This window comes from Eucalyptus grandis, chromosome 6 (genome assembly GCF_016545825.1).
Source record: "Eucalyptus grandis isolate ANBG69807.140 chromosome 6, ASM1654582v1, whole genome shotgun sequence".
Taxonomy (NCBI): domain Eukaryota; kingdom Viridiplantae; phylum Streptophyta; class Magnoliopsida; order Myrtales; family Myrtaceae; genus Eucalyptus; species Eucalyptus grandis.
This window is the reverse complement of record NC_052617.1, coordinates 45,176,379-45,190,451: the sequence shown is the minus strand read 5'-3', so window position 1 is coordinate 45,190,451 and position 14,073 is coordinate 45,176,379. Positions and strand designations below refer to the sequence as shown.

The following is a 14,073-nucleotide window of genomic DNA, read 5'->3' as shown; positions in this document are numbered from 1 at the left end:
AAATTAAGAAAAAAATTTCGACCCAAAAAAAGAAAAAACCCCAAATTAAAAAGTGGACCCCTCCCCCTCCATTCATACAGTCGATATTATATCTAGTCGTGCCTTCCCACGACGTCATTTCGGGCCACCATCGCATTTAGCCCCCTCCATTGCAAGTGTTCCATCAATTTTCTTAGGTTGTCTTTTTCTTTTTTCTTCTTCTTTCTCTTTTTCTTATCCTTTTTTGGTTGGTTTTGTCGATGCGATCCGCAATGGAAGGCAAGAGTGGAGCACCAGTAAGCCCGCCTAAGAAGCAAATGGATCTTAATATAAAAATATCTCTTATAACACATTTCCAATTTATAGACACATGATCTCTTTTCGATTATTCCACCGACTTAACACGTTGATCCATGTGATTGCAGGATTGAATGGAAAGACTAGTGTAGGTAGAAATTTTGTGGGCGAACCCGAAAAGCGAGATGACCGCACGCACGTTTGCATTGGAATGAATTCGTAAAGGTTGGATCAATGACCCCCCACCGGTCAAGTACCGGCCAGTCGATGGTTGAGATTGGGGTCCCGTTTGGGAGCTAACTTGTAGGTGAAGACATTAATAACTTTTTTGAGGGGGGGAGATCGATCATCATGGGTGGGTGTCCCTTGAAGCAAGACTGGCTCCTCACCTTTGATCTACCACCTCCCGGGGTGGTCCAGGGGGGCATGTGACGATGCACATGGTGGTCTCATGTGCTCTTTCGATTCCTCAATTCTGATCTGGTCGCATGTTGGCGCATTGAATAGAATGCCTCTGCTGGAGACCCACCCTCCACCGTGCCCCTGGCCTCTTTTAACCAGCACATGACCGTCTTATCGAGTTATCTGCTTGAATCGCGGCACGGTATTCCGCGAACGTGAGCAGCAACAGATCCTCGTGATCAATCAATCTTGTACCGCTTAGCTAGACCGAAACCTGATGTGCCGTTGGCTTCGAAATGGGTTCCGTTTCCATTTTTTTTTTTTTTTGTGACGGAAAGAAAAGGTCCATCTAGTTTGAAAAGGTGCTCGGAACGGAACGAGGGAATGGATCTGGAGAAACGTTGGGATGTTGACCATGTGTTAAGAGGGGCCATGCCTGGAAGAGGCTTGACGAAGATCCCTGCTGAGTCCTTTAAATGGGCCGTGGTTGAATTACAAAGGGCTCGAAAGGCTACACCCTTAATCTCTACCAAGCCCTTTTGCATATTGTACACAAAAAGGCCATGTCAAGTTGTGGCTATGGAGCTTTCCATCATAACACGTAAGAGCCACTATCATGAGAAAATGGCGGTTCGGCTTCATATAAGGAAGATGATTCGTCATATAAGTATAAGGGTGCATTGGTTTGGCCGAAATTGAATGATTTTGAAAGATACTTTTCTTAATCACAACTACCTCACATGGATTTAAAAAATGAATGGACGAAATATATTCTTATAATTCACGAAAATCATATAAACATTTATTTTATCGATTAATTATTTAATATTCATTTTTAGCAAAAACAAACCGAACGTGACGACCAATTATGAACCCAATAACACTTTCATAGGTTTTTGACATAGAAAGAGCACAAAAAATCCTTTTTTTTTTTTTTTTTTCAACGAGAAAGATGAGAGCCCATATCGTAGAACTTCGATTTTTCCGGCGCGAGACTTGGCACGCATGCAATACTCGTTCGTGGATGGTAAGTCCGAGTCAACGACATTAATGGTTTCGTGGAGAAGAAGGTCGAATAAAAAAACATTAAAATAGACCTCCAACCGCCCTTTTGCATTCAAACAATCGGGGGTGGGTCAAATCAAATTGCGGTAGCGTCGAAATCAAAGAGGGCGAACGTTTGACCCCGCCCGCCCTGCCGGCCCGACCGACTCTATTTTTCTTAATGTGAATCCGCCGAAGCGAAGCCACCTGGACTGGACTGGCACTGCTCGGGTCCCGTCCCGCTTTTGATAATCGCACGTGGGCGAACTTCCGAAATGGGAACGCCGGAATGAGAACGCCATCCCATCGGTCGATTTCCCGTGGCTTTTCCGTGGGAGACGAGAGGGTAAGGAAGGGAAAACCGAGGGAGATACATGGAGACATGAATAGGCCCCTCCCGGGCTTTGACCGTCGGCCTTCCGCGATCGCAAAAGTGGGCTGGCGACGGAATGGAAACCTTATCATTTCGATGACCCCACCCCGATATGAAAAATTAATCGCGAACGTTGAACGTGTTCGCACGTGTGTTTCCGTACCTTTGTGTGTACGATGTAAAGATCTAGCTGGATCTTTCGCCGTTTGGTTGACCGGGCAATTGCTTGATGTCAGCACACATCGGAACTAGCGTTCTTCAACTCTGAGTAGTCTGGAAAAATTAGCACATTGTACCTTATCGTGTGAAAATCAATTTAAGTCAGCAACTTTTAAATCTCACCAATTTAGTTCTAAATTTTTACGTGAAATTTCAATATAATCCTTTTAATTAATTTGGGGCCTTAAAGATTGAGTTGCCCGGTAAATATAAATGACATATACCAATTTTTTTTTCTTTTCTAGGATTTTGAGGAGATGCAATTAGCCTCTAATGGCCTTTAGCTCAACGTATGTGTGCTCTGAGCATTTTTGGGATGCAAATACTTTTTTTCTCTTCTAATTTTGTCCTCATTGAACTTTTACAATTCTTAAAAATGTCCCTACCACATGCGATGTCACCAACAAGCCTCTGGCAAGGCCAAATGTGGCTGCCAGCGAGCCACATCTTGCCGTGATAGCCTTGCTAGGGTTGTGTGACCCACGAAAGCCATGTTTTGTATAAAGTCTTCACGTGGCCTCTATCTTTATCCTTTAGTAGTTGTTTATACTAAGATATTCTCATTGCCAATTGAAATAAATTGATATGACTTTGGTCTTCGATTTTTTTTTACTAAATTTCAATTCATTGAAAACCGGATACATGATTTCTTTATCTAAAAGTGAATTTAGGCATCTATTCCTAGCTTTCTTGAATCATGTAACTAATTGATCGATTGATTCATTGTCATATTGATAAATTCAACAAACAATACCTTAGCTATCATTCTATTAAATTAAGAATGAAATTATTTGTCCATCTTAGTCCACGTATGAATTGAATTAGGAGATAAATTTGTATACCAAGTAAAGGTAGCTTTTGATAAAGATAAAAGAACAACCTAAGTCTTGGAAATTTATTTGTTCCTACTTCTCCACATAGGGCAATAAATTGACGAATGTGTTTACTGGTCGGTTGGTCATCTTTGCTAGCGAAGTGAATACATCAAGTTTAGGAGTTTTGAGTTCTCACTTGGGTAAGATATAGTGTCAAGCTAATCATGACGTGACTTCCTATTTATTGGCCTGACTATTCCTCTATCGGGATCTAATTGTTGCGATACGAGTTCAACCACTTGATCGGGATTCACAAGTTGACACACTTGCCCATCTTGCCCCTAGGTTCAGGGTAAATAGGTCGATAGGCTTGAGCTTCCTGCTCTCTAGAATCAAGGTAGATAGGATTTTTAGGTCTTCGTAAAATCCTCCATGTGGTGGGATTACTTAGCCTAAATTATTTCCACTGTTCAATTAACTAAGAGTTGGAAAAATATACACAAAAGCCATCGTATTTGGTTGGATTGATATGGAATAATCGAATGTCTCAAGGTTGTAATTCATTGTTCTCGGCATTATACTTCCTCAAATCGGCCACACTAATCCCACTAGGGGTGCCAAAAAAAATGTCTCGTTGTAATTTGCCTTGATAACAAAATGTTTTTATCCAGATCCATTCTCAATTTTTATTAAAGGAGACAGGTTCTACGGTGGTTTTGGACAGAAAATATTACAAGCACACAACACAAGCAAACTAATAGATACACTTCAATAGAATATAATTGATGTTAAAATATGCGATATAAAGGTACAACATCGGAATTTTATCGACAACAAAACATCCAAAAACTATAGCAACGATAAATGTTAAAATTGAATTGAAGACACGCTTAGTCTGATTTTTTTGCCTAGTATTAAGCGTTGACATATTTAATTAGGGAGGTAAAGGGGGATTGAAAATATTTGAACTCAAGACTTCCTGTCTTGATATCATATGAGATTTTGTGAGATCACTGTCAATTATTTTAAAAGCTTAAGATATTAAGTGAACGTGTGTTTATTATTTAAACATTTTAACATCGGGGTTCTACTGCAAACAAACGCTACTATTTATAGTGTTCATGACACTATAAGCAGCTCTTGAGTAGTTTTAGCCATATCTTCACATCTATGGACCTTTCGTATACATATCTTCACGTCGCTATGTCTTCCCATCTCTAGGCTATTACTAAATTCAGATGAATAACTCCCTCATCCCATTTGAGATTACAAGAAGTGACTACAACAATTATCCACAAGAATCGAAAATATCATTACTAGGTAATTACATGTCGATGTTGATGTGGATGACTTCATTCCAGATAACTGAGTTTGTTGTCGATAACTTATTGGCCATCAAGACTCTTCGAGTTGTCGACACTTACATGAAAGAGCTTAAATATTCGAAAATATTGCTACTCATTGAGTTGTCGACGAGTCTTTTTACCAATGGCTTCTATTGTTTACCAAATTTTGCTCTCATTCATTAAGTTCATCACCTGTCAATAATAACAAAAAAAAAAAAAAATTTAGTCATTTTATTGGGTGTAAAAGGAGTGTAAAGAGGAGTCGCTTCATGGAGACTCTATCGCAATGTGTTCAAGAAAGGTGTGTGGAAACCATTTTGTGGGGCACAAAATGCGGAGAAAAACTGATTGGAAGCGATGCTCTTGCTGCCTTCATTTTGCCTGCTATGATGATGTGGATGTTGATGTTAATGACTTCATTCCGATAACTGAGTTTGTTGTCGATAACTTATTGGCCATCAAGACTCTTGAGTTGTCGACACTTACATGAAAGAGCTTAAATATTCGAAAATATTGCTACTCATTGAGTTGTCGACAAGTCTTTTTACCAATGGCTTCTATTGTTTACCAAATTTTGCTCTCATTCATTAAGTTCATCACCTGTCAATAATAACAAAAAAAAAAAAAAATTTAGTCATTTTATTGGGTGTAAAAGGAGTGTAAAGAAGAGAGTCGCTTCATGGAGACTCTATGGCAATGTGTTCAAGAAAGGTGTGTGGAAACCATTTTGTGGGGCACAAAATGCGGAGAAAAACTGATTGGAAGCGATGCTCTTGCTGCCTTCATTTTGCACTGCTATGATGATGTGGATGTTGATGTTAATGACTTCATTTCGAGATAATTGAGTTTGTTGTCGATAACTTATTGGCCATCAAGACTCTTCGAGTTGTCGACACTTACATGAAAGAGCTTAAATATTCGAAAATATTGCTACTCATTGAGTTGTCGACAAGTCTTTTTACCAATGGCTTCTATTGTTTACCAAATTTTGCTCTCATTCATTAAGTTCATCACCTGTCAATAATAACAAAAAAAAAAAAAAAAAAAAAATTTAGTCATTTTATTGGGTGTAAAAGGAGTGTAAAGAAGAGGAGTCGCTTCATGGAGACTCTATCGCAATGTGTTCAAGAAAGGTGTGTGGAAACCATTTTGTGGGGCCCAAAATGCGGAGAAAACTGATTGGAAGCGATGCTCTTGCTGCCTTCATTTTGCCTGCTATGATGATGTGGATGTTGATGTTAATGACTTCATTCCAGATAAGCGAGTTTGTTGTCGATAACTTATTGGCCATCAAGACTCTTCGAGTTGTCGACACTTACATGAAAGAGCTTAAATATTCGAAAATATTGCTACTCATTGAGTTGTCGACAAGTCTTTTTACCAATGGCTTCTATTGTTTACCAAATTTTGCTCTCATTCATTAAGTTCATCACCTGTCAATAATAACAAAAAAAAAAAAATTTAGTCATTTTATTGGGTGTAAAAGGAGTGTAAAGAAGAGGAGTCGCTTCATGGAGACTCTATGGCAATGTGTTCAAGAAAGGTGTGTGGAAACCATTTTGTGGGGCACAAAATGCGGAGAAAAACTGATTGGAAGCGATGCTCTTGCTGCCTTCATTTTGCCTGCTATGATGATGTGGATGTTGATGTTAATGACTTCATTCCAGATAACTGAGTTTGTTGTCGATAACTTATTGGCCATCAAGACTCTTCGAGTTGTCGACACTTACATGAAAGAGCTTAAATATTCGAAAATATTGCTACTCATTGAGTTGTCGACAAGTCTTTTTACCAATGGCTTCTATTGTTTACCAAATTTTGCTCTCATTCATTAAGTTCATCACCTGTCAATAATAACAAAAAAAAAAAAAAAAAAATTTAGTCATTTTATTGGGTGTAAAAGGAGTGTAAAGAAGAGGAGTCGCTTCATGGAGACTCTATCGCAATGTGTTCAAGAAAGGTGTGTGGAAACCATTTTGTGGGGCCCAAAATGCGGAGAAAAACTGATTGGAAGCGATGCTCTTGCTGCCTTCATTTTGCCTGCTATGATGATGTGGATGTTGATGTTAATGACTTCATTCCAGATAACTGAGTTTGTTGTCGATAACTTATTGGCCATCAAGACTCTTCGAGTTGTCGACACTTACATGAAAGAGCTTAAATATTCGAAAATATTGCTACTCATTGAGTTGTCGACAAGTCTTTTACCAATGGCTTCTATTGTTTACCAAATTTTGCTCTCATTCATTAAGTTCATCACATGTCAATAATAACAAAAAAAAAAAAAAAAATTTAGTCATTTTATTGGGTGTAAAAGGAGTGTAAAGAAGAGGAGTCGCTTCATGGAGACTCTATGGCAATGTGTTCAAGAAAGGTGTGTGGAAACCATTTTGTGGGGCACAAAATGCGGAGAAAAACTGATTGGAAGCGATGCTCTTGCTGCCTTCATTTTGCCTGCTATGATGATGTGGATGTTGATGTTAATGACTTCATTCCAGATAACTGAGTTTGTTGTCGATAACTTATTGGCCATCAAGACTCTTGAGTTGTCGACACTTACATGGAAGAGCTTAAATATTCGAAAATATTGCTACTCATTGAGTTGTCGACAAGTCTTTTTACCAATGGCTTCTATTGTTTACCAAATTTTGCTCTCATTCATTAAGTTCATCACCTGTCAATAATAACAAAAAAAAAAAAAAAAAATAGTCATTTTCTTGGGTGTAAAAGGAGTGTAAAGACGAGGAGTCGCTTCATGGAGACTCTATGGCAATGTGTTCAAGAAAGGTGTGTGGAAACCATTTTGTGGGGCACAAAATGCGCAGAAAAGCTGATTGGAAGCGATGCTCTTGCTGCCCTCATGTTGCCCGCTATGATGATGTGGATGTTGATGTTAATGACTTCATTTCAGATAACTGATGTTTGTCGTCGATAACTAATAGGCCACCAAGAGTTTTCAAGTTGTCAACACTTATATGAAAGAGCTTAAATATCCAAAAATATCATTACTCATCAAGTTGTTGACAAGTCTTTTTATCGATGGCTTATATTGTTTACCAAATTTTGCTCTCATCGATTAAGTCCATCACCTGTCAATAATAACAAAAGAAAAAAGAAAAAAAGTTAGTCATTTTCTTGGGTGTAAACGGAGTGTGAAGATGAGGGGTTGCTTCATGGAGACTCTCGTGAGGTGTTTAAGAAAGGTGTGTGGAAACCATTCCGTGGGGCACAAATGCAATAAAGACTGATTTGAAGTGAAGTTCTTGCGGCCTTCGTTTTGCCAACTGTGATGATGTCGATGTTGATCGCGTTCATTGACATGATAAGGGATAATGTAAAATAAGACATAATTCGAATATCGTTCCTGATTAGGAGAAGCACGAATTGTTAACTTTCGAGACGATGGGATTGGTCCTCCCTGGGTGTTCTGGGAATCCAATGGACTCTTTACTTGCACGGCCGGTTAGGTAATGTGAAACCGATCTTTACACGTCTGTTTCACGACCCTTTTAAGAGAATAATCCTCTTTCCTCTATTCAGTTCCCCTTTTTTTTATTGGGAAGGGCCCAACCGCACTTTTTTCTTTAAATAAATCTTGAAGGATACGTATGCCTTTTTGGGGTTGGAGGTACATACGCGTGCCACGTAAGGTCAAAGGAGTCAAAAGGTACGAGATTCCCGATTGCCACGTGGCGTCGCATTTCGCGTCTCTCACCGTCTTGGCCCCGGTCAAATCTGACCGGCCTCGCTCACGCTCGCGTCACGTGACCGTCCGCGTCCCGCTCGGCTGGAGACAGGCCGAACCCAAACGACAGGCGCGCCTCCGCCTCCACTTTTGGCCAGTGACGCTCGGTTCTCTTTCTCTGTCCCGCGTCAGCCTTTCCTTCATTGTCTTGATGAACACACACAAAAAGGAAAAGAAAAGAAAACAGAAGAAGAGTTTTATGCAGAAAATAACTTTGGAGTCTAACTTAATCACATCCTCAACGAAGATGACATGATTTTTAAATTTTACGTGCTTTAAATTCGTGAGTTTTTCTCATTTATGTTGGAATGAGAAATCTGATCAAACATCACTGTATCTTTTCACTTATTCAAAAATATGTGGATATATAGGCTTTTCAAAACCATTATAGTGATGTGTTGAAATAGGAAATTCCATGGCTTTTTAGTAATGATGCATTCGGCATTCAATGAGATATTGTAGTCTTATGTAAGACTTGGGATTTCCATAATCTCAACGGTCGCGTGCACAACTTTTTTCAGTGATTGGATTGAAAAAATACTTCAAATAAGTACTTTAAGCTAAAGCTCGCTTTTTGCTTGCGTTAATCGGCAACCACCATGACCCCCCACTTAAGACGTGTTAACAACTGCGGAGTTTCGATCTTAGACCTCTGCGGTGAAGTGCCCAAAGCCCAACCAACTTAGCAGCCCACCGATGGGTGATTTCTTGCAGTGTTTCTCTTTCTAAAAGTCTAGAATTAGAAAATTCAAGTTGAATATTCATAAAAATTGACATGATTTCTCAATTTGTATTTAACAAAATATCAGTGGCTAATTGCAAAGAGGATCATTCTAACTGGACCTCCCCTTTTGAATCATGTTATATCAATTTGACAATTTATTGGCACGAAGAGGATCCGACCATCTATGCTTGGTTCTTTTCCCTACAATAGTGAACAAATTGAAACCTTAATACAATTCGACTTGTTGAAGAAAACAACTAATGAACCGAGGACGGTGGAAAAATTAGTTGTTACTTTTAACCGACACTTTCCAAATATCAATGATATTGACTAACATTCCATCCATATAACTCATTTGGTTAGTCTTCATTATGAGTCAAAGGTGCTTTATATGCCGGTCCTAGTCAAAAACCATAGCCCACATTGTTAGTCCTAGTCAACAGGCTTGAATTTATAAAATAAAGTGGATAATGCCGAGTATATCATATTAAAAAAATATATTAGGTCGATAAAAATGGGAAATCTCCCTTCTAGATTATAATATGAAGTCTTTTGTCGTGAGTGGGTCCTACCATCTATGCTTTTGTTCTTTTTGCTACAATAACTAACGAATCAAAACCTTAATACGATTCGACTTTTCACAGACAATTGGTAAGTGGAGAGTGGTGGAAAAATCATTCGTTAAGTCGTAATCAACAATTTCAAAATGCCACCATCGGCCGTGATGGCTCTGCTAGGTAGGCTCCTGTCTTTGAAGGGAAATGTCAAGTGTTCGAAGTCCCTGCAACGCAAGTTGTAGAGAGGCTGGCAGACCATTAGGTGTATTATGTGTGGTGCCCCTGGTGGTGAGTCCTGGGCTAACATCACCTGAGAGTTTACCTGGCGACTGTCGGCCAAAGCGGTTTCTCCAGCACCAAAAAAAAAAAAAAAATTCAAAATGCCAATGATATTAATTGACATTTTATCATTGACTCGTTTCTCTAATTGGCATAATGAATTAAAGACGTATATATGTGCGCGCACGCACGCGCATATATATATTTTTATTTGTACTAACCCTATGTGAATATAATTGAACTTTTGTCTATGTTATTTTGAGGGAATCTGGATTTAAAAAGGAATTTGATAGAGGTACAGTCCTGGTAAAAAATCTTGTTGACCCTAACTAACATTCTTGAATGTTACGAAAGGAGGTGGATAACGCTTAGCATATCATATTAAAAAAAAAAACATATTATTAGGTCGACAATAATGGGAAAGCTCCCTTATGGAATTGAAATATGAAGTCTTTATTAAATGTAGGGACCTTCTTTTTCATCACATGGTCTTTTAGAAAAAAAAAAACTAATGTAATTTGCAATTGCAAATCCAATTTTTCATCTTAGAAAGAGACTAAAAGAAGAAAAAGGAAAAAATCAAAGCGCGTGTTTCTCATGCAAGAAGGCGCGCGGAACGTTCCGCATTCGCACCTCTGTCGCTCCGGATGGGGGGCGCCGTGTCTGGTCGGCGCGTCCCAGCCGTTAAGACACAGTCCCCGTCGCTCCGACCAGCGTCGCCGTTACCGTTACTCCCTCCGTACAGGAAAAAGAAAAAAATCCACCCGTCGTCTTCCCCTCCCTCTCCCTCTGCCTTCTCTATATAAACGACCGGCTGGGAGCTTCGCAGTGTTTCGATTCTCGTTCGTGGCAGGACAAATTCCAAGTCGCATCGCGTGAAAAACACAGGGACGGAAGAGCAATCCCAGTCGGACTTCGCTACGGAGGAGTAGGAAGGGGGGGTCAGAGTTCCTCCATTTTTGACTCCAGAGGCGTCGTGTGCACCGAGGTAATCAATCCCTGTTCTTCTTCGTGCTGCCCTTAAGGTCGGTCTACATGCGATGGAGTTCGTGTCGCGTTTGATGTTTTGGGCCGTAGGGAATTTTAAAAAAAGAATAAAACTGAGGAGATATAGCCACCTTCGCTGTCGAGCCCCGTCGTGTTCCTTTTGGGTCGGAGATTTTTCCGGGTTTTGAGTTGGGTTTGATTAAAGTACTGGGGTCGAAGAATGAATGACGAGGCCGTTGTTCTGGTACGCTGCTGCTCCTCTCCTGATACTGCCGCACAGGTGTTTGAGGATATTTGAATGGGTTTCCTTTCATTGTTCTTCTTCTTTAGCCACTGACCCGTTGGTTTCTTACTGTTATATCGAGACGCTCCTAATGGTATGATGTATGGTCAAGCTTCCTAGAGTTTAAGATGTCAAAGTTTTTTTCTTGAACCACGTTCGAATTGAGTCATTGAGGTGCTTCTGTTCCGTGAATTTTCCCGCAGATTTAAAAACTTCTTTTTAAGCGAAAAGAAGTGAGGCTTTTTCTTTGTTTTTGGTTGTATAAAGCATGGAGATGCCGTGATAATGGATGGGATCTGGATTTTTTAGTTTCTTTGGACAAAATAGTGATCTTCACAATGAACAATGAGAAGAGTAGCACATGTGGAGTTATAAGGAATGAGAGTTTATGGAGCCAAGGATGTTTTTTCCTAGAGCTTGTAATCCACCTGGCAAGCTTGCTTCGCGGGTTTTGTCTGACAAAGAGTTGAGATGCAAGAATTGACATGCTTTAGCAGAATCATAAGCTTTCTTATCAGTTTTGATTTCTTAAGACAGTGGCATTTCATCTGTATAACAATCTCAAAAAGTCTGATGCCGATATTCTCTGTTGGGGTGGTGTGTCTGATACTGATGCTACCATGATTTTTGGATAGCTATCTGTGTGTGCATGTTGATACATGAGATTCAATGGGGGCAAATCCCATCTGTTGTATTCTTTTTGGCTTTTTTGGTCTTCCTTTTGTCATGTGCGTTTCATGAAGCTTGGATCTTCTGTTCTCGATCCTCTTTATTTTGCAACTCGAGAACATAATCCTTTATCCGTGGTGCCTCTGTACATCTCAATGACCATGAGACTTAACTAGCTTCTTCATGTAATTGCAGGGGGTTATATTTATTCATCTTGAGCCACTGTTAAAACTCTACTAGCTATTGGAAAGCCCAGGGGATGCATGTCCTATTGCAATCTATTACGGGCTAATTGAGAGTTTTCTGATAAGAAAGCTTATGGTACTGCTAAAGCATGGAATCACACCCACTATACAGATACAGTGAGACAGGTGCTGGCTTATCTTTCACATCTTCTCATCCAACTGTTCCATCTCTTCCCAACAGGTTATTTGGGCATTCGAAGTTTGAAATCAGGGAATCTCCTATCTCACCCTTTTCGACAAACTTTGATTGCGAGACACTCACCGTGTTAAGTGATAATCAGGAGCAGTACAGTTCTACAGACAATTATTCAGGAGTTAGCTCTTCTTACAACTCTTCACTTGAGACCACCAGTGGTTTCCAAAGGTCAAGCCCGTCACAAGACGGGTGTAGAGACAGCTTACTTTCATGTTCTGGCAGGCCCACCTCACTGCAAAATGAGCATCATTCACAGAACACAGCTTATACTTTACAGGAGCTAGAGGACGTCTTAATGGATGATGGACAAGAAGTGCGTGTCACAGATACTTCTATTGGGGAACATGTATGGGATCAAAATCCCCGTGGTTCACAATTTAGTTGTCCTGAGGATTCTGTTGCTTTCATTCAGAGCCAATCAGGTAAAAGCGTTCATGCAGAGAAACATAAAGAAGCCATTGAAGAATTGTTGGTTCAAGATGTTCCTCCAGGTGATTTGAAGCAGCTGCTGATTGCCTGCGCGAAATCTCTTTCTGATAACGATATGCACAAATTTGAGAAGTTGATTGAAAAAGCCAGGAGGGCTGTATCCATCAGTGGAGAACCTATACAGCGTCTTGGTGCCTACATGATAGAAGGACTTGTGGCCAGGAAAGAGGAATCGGGTTCTAACATCTACCATACCCTTCGATGCAGAGAGCCTGAAGGCAAAGACTTGCTTTCCTACATGCACATTCTGTATGAGATCTGCCCCTACTTGAAGTTTGGGTACATGGCGGCGAATGGAGCCATTGCCGAAGCATGCAAAAATGAGGATCGGATACACATCATAGACTTCCAAATTGCTCAGGGCACCCAGTGGACCACTCTCCTTCAAGCGCTTGCTGCAAGACCTAGCGGGCCCCCTTATGTGCGGATTACAGGGATTGATGACCCGGTCAACAGGTACGCTCGTGGGGCCGGATTGGAAGCAGTTGCAGGAAGGTTGGCGGTGATCTCTGAGAAATTTAAGATCCCGGTGGAGTTCAACGGTTTGCCGGAGTTTGCCCCAGATGTTACTCGTGACATGCTTGATGTCAGGCCGGGGGAAGCTCTCGCAGTGAACTTCCCACTCCAGCTACACCACACGCCAGACGAGAGTGTTGACATCACCAATCCAAGGGATGGGCTACTAAGGATGGTGAAATCGCTTTCTCCGAAAGTGATCACATTGATCGAGCAGGAGTCGAACACGAACACTACACCGTTCCTGACAAGGTTTGTGGAGACCCTCGACTACTACTTGGCAATGTTTGAGTCCATTGACGTGACCCTGCCCAGAGACAGGAAGGAGAGGATAAACGTGGAGCAGCACTGTTTGGCAAGGGACATTGTGAACATCATCGCATGTGAGGGGAAGGAAAGGGTGGAGCGGCATGAGCTGTTTGGTAAGTGGAAGTCTAGATTGACGATGGCAGGGTTTAGGCAATACCCTCTAAGTAGTTATGTTAATTCAGTCATAAGGAACCTGCTGAGGTACTACTCCGAGAATTATACGTTGGTAGAGAAGGATGGTGGGATGCTTCTGGGCTGGAAAGACAGATTCCTGGTTTCTGCTTCTGCATGGTACTGAGAATGGGCCAGAGTTTGAATATTCATGGAGAAAAACTGGAAAACTGAACATCTTTCGGTAGTAATAGGAGTTATTGGATTTACATAGTATGGAGTCGCAGATCGTCCTCACCATGTGATCCAATAGATTGCCCTGGCGTATTCATGTTCTAACTTCCAGATGGCTATTGTATCTTTTCTGTTTGTTCATTCTTTAGTTTAGCTACCTGTTGTTCATGTGTGATCTTTTGGATCCACTTTACTTCACAGTATACATCGTTGTATAAATGAGTTTCATTAATTCTATAATTAGGTTTTATCGC

General features: G+C 40.5%; 1 protein-coding gene across 1 annotated transcript; it reads left to right on the top strand.

The window, feature by feature from the left end:
• Nucleotides 1-10,556: 10,556 nt before the first annotated feature.
• On the top strand, nt 10,557-14,073 carry LOC104450197 (scarecrow-like protein 21). The gene is made up of 2 exons (XM_010064646.3): nt 10,557-10,768; nt 11,915-14,073. The coding sequence occupies exon 2, from the start codon at nt 12,054-12,056 to the stop codon at nt 13,770-13,772; it is 1,719 nt and encodes a 572-aa protein (XP_010062948.1). The 5' UTR covers nt 10,557-10,768; nt 11,915-12,053; the 3' UTR covers nt 13,773-14,073.

Bases quoted from the DNA above. Each gene is read 5' to 3' on its own strand.
- LOC104450197 (XM_010064646.3), top strand. From the start codon at position 12,054: ATGGAATCACACCCACTATACAGATACAGTGAGACAGGTGCTGGCTTA.